The 13,523-nt window shown below is 38.8% G+C and overlaps 1 protein-coding gene across 1 annotated transcript in view; it reads left to right on the forward strand.

Moving 5' to 3' along the window:
• Positions 1–13,523, forward strand: part of ADGRA3 (adhesion G protein-coupled receptor A3) — a 59,312-nt gene that overhangs the window by 15,390 nt on the left and 30,399 nt on the right. The window contains exons 5-7 of the mRNA XM_035325261.1: positions 10,726–10,797; positions 12,151–12,222; positions 13,059–13,130. Of these exons, the coding sequence (XP_035181152.1) occupies positions 10,726–10,797; positions 12,151–12,222; positions 13,059–13,130 (216 nt within the window). The remainder of the gene's footprint in view (positions 1–10,725; positions 10,798–12,150; positions 12,223–13,058; positions 13,131–13,523) is intronic.

Below are 13,523 nucleotides of genomic sequence, written 5' to 3' on the forward strand. Positions count from 1 at the left end.
AAAAAAAAAAAAAAAAAAAAAAAAAAAAAAAAAAAAAAAGACTTGCTTTCTTGTTGGCCTTATAACACAAAAAAAAAAAAAAATCACAAAAAAACACACAGCTCCAGCAAACAAAAACCTCCCCACTTTTTAAAGGGCGATAATGAAATGTGACATTTAACAGGAAAGCTGTAGCTCATAACCCGATTTGGGTGAGATTAGGGCATTTCCAGTGGGAAGTTCACTGGAACGGTATGATGGACTGGACTTGCTTTCTTGTTGGCCTTATAACATGAAAACTTAGGTTATAAAAGAAGCTGTTTAATTTCTTTTCTTATGAAGTGTCAAGCCCTCTATCAAAAGCTTCAAAGTATTTGTCTAGGGGAAATGGGTATATGACAGCCTCTAAAAGAGGCTGTATACAGTGTAGGTTTGTTACTGACATATATGTTAACAATTTTGCATGTTACTTTACAGTCCCTGTATATGCCAAATGTATGGGGAAAAATGGGAGTGAGCCTGATGGGAGTAACCTCTTTGACACCTTTCGCTTCCTGTCTTCACTTTCCCTTTCAGATGATGTATTGCCTATGGGATAAGAAGCATTATAGCTTCTGTTAGAGTCAGCTTTTTTTCCGGCTGGTAGAAGGTCAGGATTGGCAGGTTGATCTACCTGGGAGCAAGCAGAAACTTTAGAGATAGGGATTTTTCTAGGCCATTTGACTGGGAAGGTAGCCAGCTTCATAATAATCTTGCAACATCTAGGAAGAGTTCCAAAGGACTTTTGGCTTCAGGGGATTAAAAGAATTTTATTCATCCTCTGAAATTTGAAGGCTGCAATCCCAGTCACCTGGCCTAAATAAATTCAAATGCTACCACTGTACCATACCCACATGCTAGGAGAAAGATCTGTCTCCTGCACTGACAGATGAGCTCTATTGTAGAAATAAGCCATTGTGCCAAAGAAGCAAGGTTATCAGCAGGGATGGCATTCTGGATCTTTACACATTATTTTGGCATCGTTGCTCTAGGTAATAAAAGCATCTGCTGACAGTTGTTAGTTGTTGAAACTCATTACAATTTTCAGACAGGAAATACTTGAAACTCTAATTAGTTTGAGGTGATCATTTACATTTGCTTTGTGAATCCAAATCTTAATTTCATTTAATATAATAACCCAGCTTTCTTCCATTTAATGCCTGTCGTTTGTAAGGATTTTTAGGTTATTTTTATATCTCCTTTCAAGAAAAGGAAAAGAAAGCAATAAGTAATCCATCATGTTTTGAACATTTAAAGTGATCTGGAATAGGCAGTATTTAGATGGTATGGTGATAGAATTTGTATGAGATAATACACTGCGTACTAGTGTAGGAATTAATACACCAACAAATGATTATTGAGGAAGGATTATTATTGTAAAGGAAGGGATAACTGGCATGACACACTAGTCCTTAATGACCACTCTTTCTTGTGTGTCTGCAAGCCGTTATGAGGGGAAAGAAGTATGTAATAACAGATAAAATTTTCTGTTTTAAATACTACTAAGACATGTGCATCTAACTTTAGGACAGAGGGTAACTGTATAACTGAAACCATTTTTCAAACTTAATAGCCATTCCCTTGAGACTCTGTGGCATACTCTCATCCTGGGGAACCTGAACCTGACAGGGTACCCTTGCACAGAGGAACCATGAGTCTTCTGTGAGCTTTTCATTGTTATTTTTAGCGGTCCAAATGAGAGTATTGTACTGTAGTTGGTGTTTGAACAATTTGAAGTAACACCTGTTCTTTGAATTTCTCAGCTTGAAAGGTTAGCCACTGCCATATTCTGGAAGGGTATCAAGGCATCATTATGTAACTGTAGTTCTTAATTCTGTCTTCTGTGAACTAGACAGTACTTGTTTACTCATAAGCTCTGCTTCTAAAATTATTGCAAACAGTTTGCAGAAAGATGATTATACATTTGTTTGAATTTATTCTGTAACCCCTTATTTGCTAACCTGGATTTAGAAGTGATAATTTGAGAAAATAGTAGCACTTCTCACACAGGTCTCAATGTGCCTCTCGAGTATGCAAAAAGAAAGATGTACTGAAAGCTTAAAATAATTTATCTTTTTCTAACTGAAATGTTTGAAATGAGAAAGATTTACCCCCCTATTGATCATCCATTTGGAAACATCTCTTGGCTATAATTCACCCTTATATTGGATTTCCTTCTTGTTTTCCTTTTGTATGTGTGATATTTTAATGCTATTGTTATTTTTGCTGTTGTAGGCGTGGTAGACTTGGCCATGACATCTTCCTTGTGATGAAACAAGATGCATAATTGTTGTCTTTAAAAAACTTCAGGTTTCATATTAGCTTTTGCCAGCTCACAAGGTGAAACAGTCTGACAGTCTGTTTTCTGTGTTCTTTCAAGGAAATTAAAAGATAATATGGTATAATACTACATAATAACATTCTTGCCATTACCTTGATATTGAAAGCTTTCTAAAATGTGGGAATTGTAACTGAGAATGACTAAAAAAGATTAATGGGTGCTTCTGTGAAAGAATACTTTGTTTTGTGTTGGAATTATGAATATCTGTGTACTGTATCCTCCAAAAATTCTTGTTAAACATTGTTACCTCAGTAGTAACGGAGTTCTGATGTGTGTACATGTGTGACAGGGAAAGTAAGGAGGCCACAAAGTTGGACTGCCTGTTCTGCTTCTTTGCAAAAGAAGGAGTACGCTTAGAGTGGTATTTCTCTGTGGCCTTCAGCCCTTCTGGCAGAAGCTGGAGTGCTCAAATGTCTGCAGCTTTCAGACATAACAGAAACACCCTCCTGATTCTCTAACAGTGTGTCTCTATCCAAACTGTGAAGCTGTTCTCAGGGCTTTTGTTCTGTCCTAAGAAATAGTGGATTTCAGTTCTTCCCACTGGACTCTTCCTCTTAATATAAAAACTTCTAGAAGTTCAGATGAGGAAAACTTTATTCAGTGACCTAGAAAGGGTAGAAACAAGACAAAATATTTACATTTGGTAGTAAAGTTTGTCCTTTTTTGAAAGGAGAACATAATTATAAATATGCCAGTATTTGGTAATGTAATCCAGTGCTGAGAACATTTCCAGATATGTTTGTTTTCATTTCCTAGTTTGTGTTGGAGTGTGCCCGTTGTCATATGCGTGAACATGTTACTGGTTGATAGAAGTACTGCTTTGACCTTCCCTCAGTTAACTGTCATTTCAATTAAGCATTTTAAATAATTTCTTCTCACAATAAGGGAATAGTCATATTATTATGACTGTTGTCTTCCAGTGTGGAAAAGATACAATTTCATGAATAACAATATTACTGTAAGACACTGAAATAAATCCTCTTACTTTTTCTGGAATTATTTTGGAGTAAACGTGAGCAGACTATAGAAACACTTTTTTATAGTTATATAGAGAGAAATTACCAAAATAAGAGTTTTATTTAACTGAAGGATGGAATGTTTGTTGGGAGCATCTAATAGCTTTTTGGACAGTAGCATTTTCTGATTTTTAGTTTTTGTTGTGTTAGTGCTGCAGAGCATGCACAAAGAGGCACTTGTGTTCTTCTAGTAGCAGGACTGATTTTTATCATATTTTGAAGTCTTTTTAAAAGTGATCAGAGTGTGTTTCTTGTTTGAATGACAATGAGCAGAGAAGTGGTTTTATGGATATTCAAAAACTTGTTTTCTGTTCAGACATTAGGTCTGTTCTCAGTTTTGGAAGCCACATTTCTTTTTGTTACTTGCAGCTCTTCTAGGAGAAGACTGGGAGTTAGGCTAACAAAATAGTATTTGTTTGCCTATCCTTGCAATGCTTCAGAGAGAATTTTTGAAAGATTAGTGGTAAGAGAGAAAATATTCCTTTAATCTCTGAAAAGCTGGTGCTCCAAAATTGAAAAGTTTGAACTGTGGGAAATGGCATAGAAATTAAAGGAAAGGGAAAAAATAGGGCTTCTGGTGTGGGCTCTAGCTTTTGTGTATACCCTATAAAACTGTGGGAGGGAGAGGTTGGCTTTATGTAATCATTAACCTATTTTTATAACTTCATACTTTGTCCTTTCTCCCCATTTCCTTTTTGAAAAGGCATTTCATATAGTAAGGGTCCCTGTAAGCTAATGTCTCTCTTGCGTTAATTTTCAAGCTTTATTAAAAAAAGATTATTCAATAGTAGTGGAGGGCTAAATGTATACATGCTGGTAGGTACATATATGAATTATTTGTGCCTGCAGGATGCTTAAGTAATTACTTAAACAATCTGAGTGCTGAAACAGAAAAGGCTAAATTGTAAATAGGGTGTATTTATACACAAGTAATTTTTAGGTAAACACTTGCTCCTAACTCCTTGACAATTGGCTAATGAAATGTAATTTTAAATTCTAATGAAATAGAAGGATTTCTTTTTCATGGCAAACCACAGTTAAATCCAAGTATTCTGTCATCACTACTTTTGTTATGTTAACCAAGTAACAGAATCACAGAATAGTCTAGGTTGGAAGAGACCTCCAAGATCACCGAGTCCAACCTCTGACCTAACGCTAACAAATTTTCCACTAAACCATATCCCTAAGCTCTACATCTAAACGTCTTTTAAAGACCTCCAGGGATGGTGACTCAACCACTTCCCTGGGCAGCCTATTCCAGTGACTGACAACTCGTTCAGTAAAGAAGTTTTTCCTAATATCCAACCTAAACCTCCCCTGGTGCAACTTTAGCCCGTTCTCCCTCGTCCTGTCTCCAGGCATGTGGGAGAATAGACCAACCCCCACCTCGCTACAGCCTCCTTTCAGGTACCTGTAGAGTGCAATAAGGTCACCCCTGAGCCTCCTCTTCTCCAGGCTAAACAGTCCCAGCTCCCTCAGCCGCTCCTCGTAAGACTTGTTCTCCAGACTCTTCACCAGCTTCGTAGCCCTTCTCTGGACTCGCTCAAGCATCTCCATGTCCTTCTTGAAGCGAGGGGCCCAAAACTGAACACAGTACTCGAGGTGTGGCCTCACCAGAGCCGAGTACAGGGGGACAATCACTTCCCTGGACCTGCTGGCCACACTGTTTCTAATGCAAGCCAGGATGCTGCTGGCCTTCTTGGCCACCTGAGCACACTGCTGGCTCATATTCAGCCGACTGTCAGCCACTACTCCCAGGTCCTTGTCTGACAGGCAGCTTTCTAACCACACATCTCCCAGCCTGTAGCTCTGTTTGGGGTTGTTGTGCCCCAGGTGCAGGACCCGGCACTTGGCCTTGTTGAACTTCATACCATTGGCCTCAGCCCATCGGTCCAGCCTATCCAGGTCTTTCTGCAGAGCCTTCCTACCCTCGAGCAGATCGACACACGCACCTAACTTGGTGTCGTCTGCAAACTTGCTGAGGGTGCACTCGATCCCCTTGTCCAGATCATCGATGAAGATGTTGAAGAGGACTGGTCCCAGTACCAAGCCCTGGGGGACTCCACTAGTGACCGATCTCCAACTGGATTTGACTCCATTCACCACAACTCTCTGGGCCCAGCTATCCAGCCAGCTCTTAACCCAACAAAGTGTACGCCAGTCCAAGCCATGAGCAGCCAGTTTCCTGAGGAGAATGCTGTGGGGAACGGTGTCAAAAGCCTTACTGAAGTCAAGGAAGACCACGTCCACAGCCTTTCCCTCATCCACTAAGCGTGTTACTTTGTCATAGAAGGTGATCAGGTTCATCAAGCAGGACCTGCCCTTCATAAACCCATGCTGACTGGGCCTGATTGCCTGCTTGCCCTGCAACTGCCGCATGATGACACCCAAGATAATCTGCTCCATGAGCTTCCCTGGCACTGATGTTAAACTAACAGGCCTATAGTTCCCCGGGTCTACCCTCTGGCCCTTCTTGTGGATGGGCGTCACGTTTGCTAGCCGCCAGTCAAGTGGGACCTCCCCTGATAGCCAGGACTGCCAATAAATGATGGAAAGTGGCTTGGCCAGCTCTTCTGCCAGTTCTCTCAGTACCCTCGGGTAGATCCCATCTGGCCCCATCGACTTGTGTACATCCAAATGCTGTAGCAGGTCACCAACCATTTCCTCGTGGATTGTTGGGGCCACATTCTGCTCCTCATCCCCTTCCACCAGCTCAGGGTACTGGGTGTCCAGAGAACAACTGGTTTAGCTGTTAAAGACTGAGGCAAAAAAGGCGTTAAGCACCTCAGCTTTTTCCTCATCTCTGGTTACTAAGTTTCCCCCCGCATCCAGTAAAGGGTGGAGATTCTCCTTAGTCCTCCTTTTTGCGTTGATGTATTTATAAAAACATTTTTTGTTGTCCTTAACGGCAGTAGCCAGATTGAGCTCCAGATGAGCTTTGGCCTTTCTAATTTTGTCTCTGCACCACCTCACAGCATCCTTGTAGTCCCCCTGAGTGGCCCGCCCTCTTTTCCAAAGATTATAAACCCTCTTTTTTCTCCTAAGCTCGATCCACAACTCTCTGTTCAGCCAGGCCAGTCTTCTTCCACGCAGGCTCGTCTTTGGGCACGTGGGGACAGACCGCTCCTGAGCCATTAAGATTTCTTTCTTGAAGAGCGCTCAGCCCTCCTGGGCTCCTCTGCCCTTCAGAACCACCTCCCAAGGGACTCTGCCAACCAGTGTCTTGAACAGCTCAAAGTCAGCCCTCTGGAAGTCCAAGACAGCAGTTTTACTGATCCCCTTCCTGACTTTGCCAAGTATCGAGAACTCTACCATTTCGTGGTCACTCTGCCCAAGACAGCCCCCGACCAACACGTCTCCCACCAGTCCTTCTCTGTTAGTGAACAGAAGGTCTAGTGGGGCACCTCCCCTGGTAGGCTCGCCAACCAGCTGCTTCAGGAAGTTATCTTCCACGCTCTCCAGAAACCTCCTAGACTGCTTTCTCTGGGCTGTGTTGTGTTTCCAGGATATGTCTAGGAAGTTAAAGTCCCCCACAAGAACAAGCGCTGACGATTTTGCAACTTCTGCCAGCTGCCTGTAGAACTCCTCATCCGTCCCCTCATCCTGGTTTGGCGATCTATAACAGACCCCCATCAGGATGCTTGCCTTGTTGGCCTTTCCGCTGATCCTAACCCATAGCGACTCCACCTTGTCATTCCCAGCCTCAAGTTTGACGACATCAAAACACTCTCTAATATAGAGAGCCACTCCACCACCCCTTCAGTGCTGCCTGTCCCTTCTGAAGAGCCTATAGCCAGACATTGCAGCACTCCAGTCATGAGAGTGGTCCCACCATGTTTCCGTGATGGCAACCGAGTCGTAGCCTGCCTGCTGCACAATGGCTTCCAGCTCCTCCTGCTTGTTGCCCATGCTGCGTGCATTAGTGTAAATGCACTTCAGTTGAGCCTTTGCCTTCTCCCCCGCCTTGCCACTGTTCTCCCGGCACACCTCCAACAGGCTTTGTTTCATCCCCGTCCCCCTTCTTACCTAGTTTAAAGCCCTCTCAATGAGCCCTGCCAGCTCCTGGGCCAGGATCCGTTTTCCCCTTGGAGACAGTTGGGACCCATCTGCGGCCATCAGGCCAGGTGCTGAGTAGAGCGCCCCATGGTCAAAGAACCCAAAACTTCTGTGTTGGCACCAGCCTCTGAGCCACGTGTTTATCAGGTGGGCTTTTCGTGTCCTCTCTGAACCATTCCCTGCCGCTGTAGGAATGGACGAAAACACCACCTGTACTCCTGCTCCGTCCACTAACCATCCCAGCCCCCTGAAGTCCCGTAACATTAGGGTTCATTGTCAGGCATCGAGATTTTTGCTTGTTGATAAGTTGGTATTTGCCTGCTTAATCGCAGATTTGTGGGGGGGGGAAAAAGACTATTCTGACTGAGCATAAGAAAATCCTTCCTAATGAGAATGATTAAACGCTGGAAGAGGTTAGATGATGAGACCTCCATCCTTTCTGGTTTTCAGGACTTGACTGGATATCACAGTGGAATGGTTCATCTGACTCAGTTGTGCTTTGAGCCAGGGTTGGACTGTATGACCTCTACAGATCCCTGCAAATCAAAGAGATCCCTGCAAATCAAAGTTTTCCTATGATCCTAATCCCAGTTAGGCACCTCTCTGGATAAATAAATGGGCATCCTCATCTGCAGTGTTCTGTAGATTTAAGGACAATTAATTTATTTTTTATAGCTTCTCAGTGCAAGATTGCTTGTCTGCCTGGCTTGTGGTTTTTGTTATTTTTTTCAGCAGTATTTCTAATTACTAGATGGAAGATGTAGTTACTGTAAAATAAAAGATGTGCCAATGAGATACAGCTTGAAGCTGTAATACCACCCTGAAACCCTTCTAGCAGATTCCCATGTTTTTAAATAAACTTTTATTTGGACAAATTAATGTCTATCAGTATATCCTGTTGGTTAAGCTTTGCCAAAGAAAAAATAATTAAAATCAGTGAATAAGATCATTACTTTCCATTTGCTAAAAATCAGTAGTTCTGTTGGCAGATATTAAAAGTGGTAAGAATAAAACAAAACCCTCAAAAGCCAAACGCAAGTTTCTAATGAGATCGTCTTCCCCACCCTACCCCTTTGAGAATGTGACCAGTCTGTCAGTTTGGCCACAGCTGCCACTTTTTGAAGCTGTCCCAGATCCTGGAGTCCTGGCAGCTGCACCACCTGGGCATCAACATCTCTTCCTATTTTAGGAGAGCTGCCAGACATGTCAGTACTGTGTTAATTTGTGCTCTTTAAATGTCTCTTACGTTTCACAGTTTTCATCTGCTAATGCTTTTTGAGAGCTGAACACATAACTAGTCTTCCAAATGATTGCCTCTGGGAGTGGGAAAAATCCCAAAACACAGACTCCCCAACTGTTGTTGTTGCAGGTTGAGAAAAAGCTAACGCTTTGGGTATTTGGGATATTGGTTTTTTGTTTGCTCTAAAATACTTTAATATAGTTGTTGATTAATGCTTTGCTATCTTATTTAAAAAATATGGAGTATCCATTGAACAGTTCTATGAAATTGTTGGCTTTTTTTTTTTTAATGTTAATTCTGGTTTAATTATCCCTCTGGAACTTGTTTTAAGACCTATTAAGAGGAGGAAAAAATACTATGTAAAAATTAGACTGGTCACTTTTTATAAACTAATTTGAAACAGATTTTGGAAGTAATAAAACTCTTATGATTTTGAAACTACATTGTTGTGGGTTGGTTTGTTTGTTTTTCCACTGAAGTGTGGAATTTAAGTAAGAGATGTATCAGAGAGTACAATTTGAATTAAAGTAATGAAATTAAAGATAATCTAAACTAGTGGATTTCCAAGGCATGATGCCAAGGTTTTTTCTCCCCGAGTGGGAGTTGTATGATTTCAAATTAAAGCTTTAAATATGAAAAGAGACTATCATTTTTATTCATTGTCCAAAGACTGATGGTAAATAAGTGATGACTAATATTTCATACTCTCAGATTTGTCACAGTCTTGGGACTGGATTTATCAGCCTTCTGAAAGAGGCTTAAAAACATCAGATTTTCAGATTCCTAATACTGCCTTGGATGCTGCTGGCAGTCCCTGCTCCACACAGGGCAAGAAAATAAAGTTGAAATAAGAGAACAGAATATACACGCCATAGTTTGATTTAAAACTAACTGATGATACTGCAAGGTAAATTTGAAGTATTCCAACTCTTTAAAATGTTTACTAGGTATGGCAGTGAGGCCTGATCCATGTGCCTTGGCATTGTTTGTTGTACAGTGTCTGACTAATCTGGCTGCAGGAAATGCTATTGTGAAATCTGGGGATGAACTTGTATTTTCATTCATGCATATCTGTGTGATGGTAGATGTAATCCTCTTGTACTGCACTTTTTTGGCAGACGTACTAATGTTGTAGACTTAAGAGCTGTTTTTTCTACCCTGGCTAACTAAAACATTGTTTTTAATTGGAATTACTAATTTTGTTTTCAAATGTGAAGCTTTCCTGTATTACCAAAGGAGTGAAAACTTTTCCATGTTACAATAAATGCCTGAGAAATTTCAGTGATAATACAGTACTAATATTAGTTGAGTAAGAAGGTAAAAATATTTATAGCAGTGATAAAGTATGTTCTGTAGATGCTGGCAGACAGTATTTCTGATCTTTCAAACTAAGCCATGTCTGCAGGATATCTTAATTCAGGAATTGAAATTCTTGTACAAGGACATCACTTGTACAGTTAATAAAGCCATTTAATGACATAGTCACTTTAAAACCCTACAGTCTCCTGTTCTGGAAATTAAAGATTTAAAAATCTGTGCTTTGAGTCTTTTCACCATCTTTATGTGGGATTTTCAGCCAAGGCTATGCTTTTTTGCTGGTAATGGTGCTGGAAACTTTCAGTTGTCTGGTATATTTTTAGTATCTTGTTTTGCTACTTTGGTAGATGTTGGGCAATACTAAAGTATTAAAATGCGGGTAGGTTGAAGAAAATGATACTGAACTAGAAAGTATTGTACTCTATAACGTGCAAATGTAATACATCTTGAGCAGTTGTAATTTATTTGGACAGTATGATAAAATGTCTTTGACTGTACCTTTTCATGTGCTAAGAATCAATAGAATGTTTAAAGGAATATATTAGCTCTTCATATTCTTCTTTCTAATTAAAAACCAGGTTTGCAAATTTTGAAAGATAAGTCAAAAATGACAAATGTGTTGTATGGGGTTTTGGCGTAGTTTGCAAAGTGGCTAAGACAAGCTAGGTGTATCTTTGTATATTTATGTCTATATTTAATGGGTAGTTTGTGATTAATGTTTTAATTTTTCTACACAGGGACCTTAAAAACAACCTTATTAATACTATAGATCCAGGAGCATTTCTGGGACTTTCATCTCTGAAAAGACTGTAAGTAGATGGTCAGTTTATGGGGGGGAAATAAAAATAATAATACTAAAAAAACTGATAGAATAAATGTTAAGTGTCTGTTAAAAGATGGATATATATCACAGTCACAGAACTGTAGGAAGGGACCTCTGAAGATCGAGTATGTATGTATATATGTGTGTATATATATGGTTTTGCTGTCTAATTATATATACACACATTTACATCTATATGTAAATATAAAACAGTCTGCTTTCAGTCCAAAAGAAATGGTGCTTCAGTCTTCAGTCTGCAGAACATCTACTGCCTGTGGCTTTGCAGTCTCACTTGATCTTACTGGCAGTCTCTCTTGTATTATTCCACTCTTCTAGTATTTCAGTGACTTGAGGCAATGCTGGGTGAATGTTCACTTAGTTTTGATGACGTCGTGTTGTTTTATTACATGTTAAACTCCCTGTGATTTTTTTTTCTATGGGTCATAGTGGAACACAGAGTCCCTTGCTATTAATATTACGCTGAATATTATGCTGTTAATGCTGCCTTATTGAAGGTTGTGCCAATATTTCCTTTAACCCATTTTTCGGGGATTTGTACCTTGGTTGTAAAAATTCTGTCTTAGATGAAACTTGAAAAACAGGATATTGGTGTGACAGCTCTTTCTTTTTTTTTCCTTTTTTTAACTCAGATTTTCAAAATATCTGGGACAGCTTTTAAGTCACGGAAGTCTTAGTGATTCTATTTTTCACAGGCATTTGGTCAGCATGCAGCTTTCTCTCTTACATTTTCATTGTGTGTATGTATATTTGTCACTGTTCAGGTAATCTTTCTCAGTTAAAAGGAGATTTTGTTGCTAATTGTACTTTCAAGAACCTCAAAAATAAAGCTGAAGGACCAATTCTGGAACTTGCAAGCTTAATTTTTATTCCTTAAGTCTAAGATTTACCTCGTAAATTATGTAATATTTATGTATTAATATAAATGTTTAAATGTTCATATCTGCATACAATAAATAAACTAGTGTAGATACCTTTGGCAGGCCAAATAAAAATCAGTGAAGTAGCACAGGAATATACTACACAAATGCAAAAATATGCTTTGTAGTGATATAAGCCAAGCCTGTTCTGAGGCTTACATGAAAGGTTAGGCTTACTTCACTGTATATAGGCAAACCATTATTGCTTTAGAAATGGGTCAGGGAGTCTCTATGCATATCCATATAACAATACATTTTGATTTTTGCTAAAAAAGACTAAATGTATACATGATACATTCCGTTACTCGTGAATTTTAGTTGAAATACTTTAGTTTGCAGACTTGTATGTAATTTTGACATGAAATGGTTTATTCTAACTTTCGCTTTTTTCCTATTGATAGAGACCTAACTAATAACAGAATAGGCTGCCTGAATGCAGACATATTTAGAGGACTCGTAAATCTTATTAGATTGTAAGTATAATTTTGTTGTGTATTATTTCACTTCAGTATTTTTCTCGTGTAAGTTAATGTTCTTTGTTTTAAAGGGATTAGTTTGTTGTAAGTGTGTGCATGAAAGACATGCCTTGATTGTTGTTACTAGATAAGATAAAAAGGGGCAGGGCAGGGGACAACCAATAGATACTACTATGTACTCTGCCTGCTTTGCAACTGTTTTCCAGTTCCTTTGGAAGTATACTGGGGAAAAAGAAAAGTCTTTTTCTATAGAAATGTATGTCAGGCTTACACAACTTTGCCTTCTTACATCAGTACGGTAGTGTTTTGCTGTCTTTCTTGCATATTTTGTAAATATTCTTCATTTATTTTTAATAAAATAACATCTAAGATTAAGGAATGTTTCTTCGTCTTAACTATTTGTTTCTTACTGACTTTGGGGGGAAAAAAGGATGTTTTTGAAGTATTCACTGAGGTTTTGCTATATAATTATTTTTTTTTACAGCATGTTAGTAACATTGATTCATCGCAAACAATGAAGTTATTTTTAACAATTCTGAAAGTGTATACTGAATAAGTGCTCTTTTCTAATAAACTATATGCTACCAAACCTTGTTCCCAATCTTAAAATTCCTCAGCTAAAAAGTATTGAAGAAAAGTTTTATCTGGAGATTTTTGCTGTACTATTAAACTTGATACAGTTCTTAGTCTTCTTAACTATGGCAGTGTGCTATAATAATTATTTGTAGGTTTTAAAAAAAGTAATGCAGTGTTGAAGAGGGATCTTCTTTGTAAGTAAGTTTCACATTAATCTCTTGAGCATGAATTGAAATCATTTTATTTTTACTTCTCAGAAATCTTTCTGGAAATCTGTTTTCTACGCTTACACAGGGAACGTTTGATCATCTTGGTTCACTAAAGTCTCTGTAAGTATTGAATTTAATTTTAAAACTATCATTTGTGTTCTTAAAAAAAAACAAAAAACAAAAAAAACAAAAAACATGCTTCAGTGTTTTCTTGGAATGGCCTTTTGTTTGAAACAGAAATAGACAAATCAAAACTTCCATGGTATTCCAAATTTTGAATAAGATTTCAACATTAATGCAAGTGCTCTCGTTTGCTAGTACTTTATTTTTTTTTTTTACTTTTAAACATCATTAGAGCATTTTTTAAAAGCTGAATAAGTGCATAGGAAATCTGCATACAGGTGTTGGTGTGTTTATTGAACAACCTTCAAAAATGTTCAATGTGTTACATAGCTCTGAGAGAGCAGAGCTTCTGAAGTTTTACTCTGTATGTATGTTTCATACATAAATACT

The sequence above is a fragment of the Oxyura jamaicensis genome, chromosome 4 (assembly GCF_011077185.1).
Source record: "Oxyura jamaicensis isolate SHBP4307 breed ruddy duck chromosome 4, BPBGC_Ojam_1.0, whole genome shotgun sequence".
Taxonomy (NCBI): Eukaryota; Metazoa; Chordata; class Aves; order Anseriformes; family Anatidae; genus Oxyura; species Oxyura jamaicensis.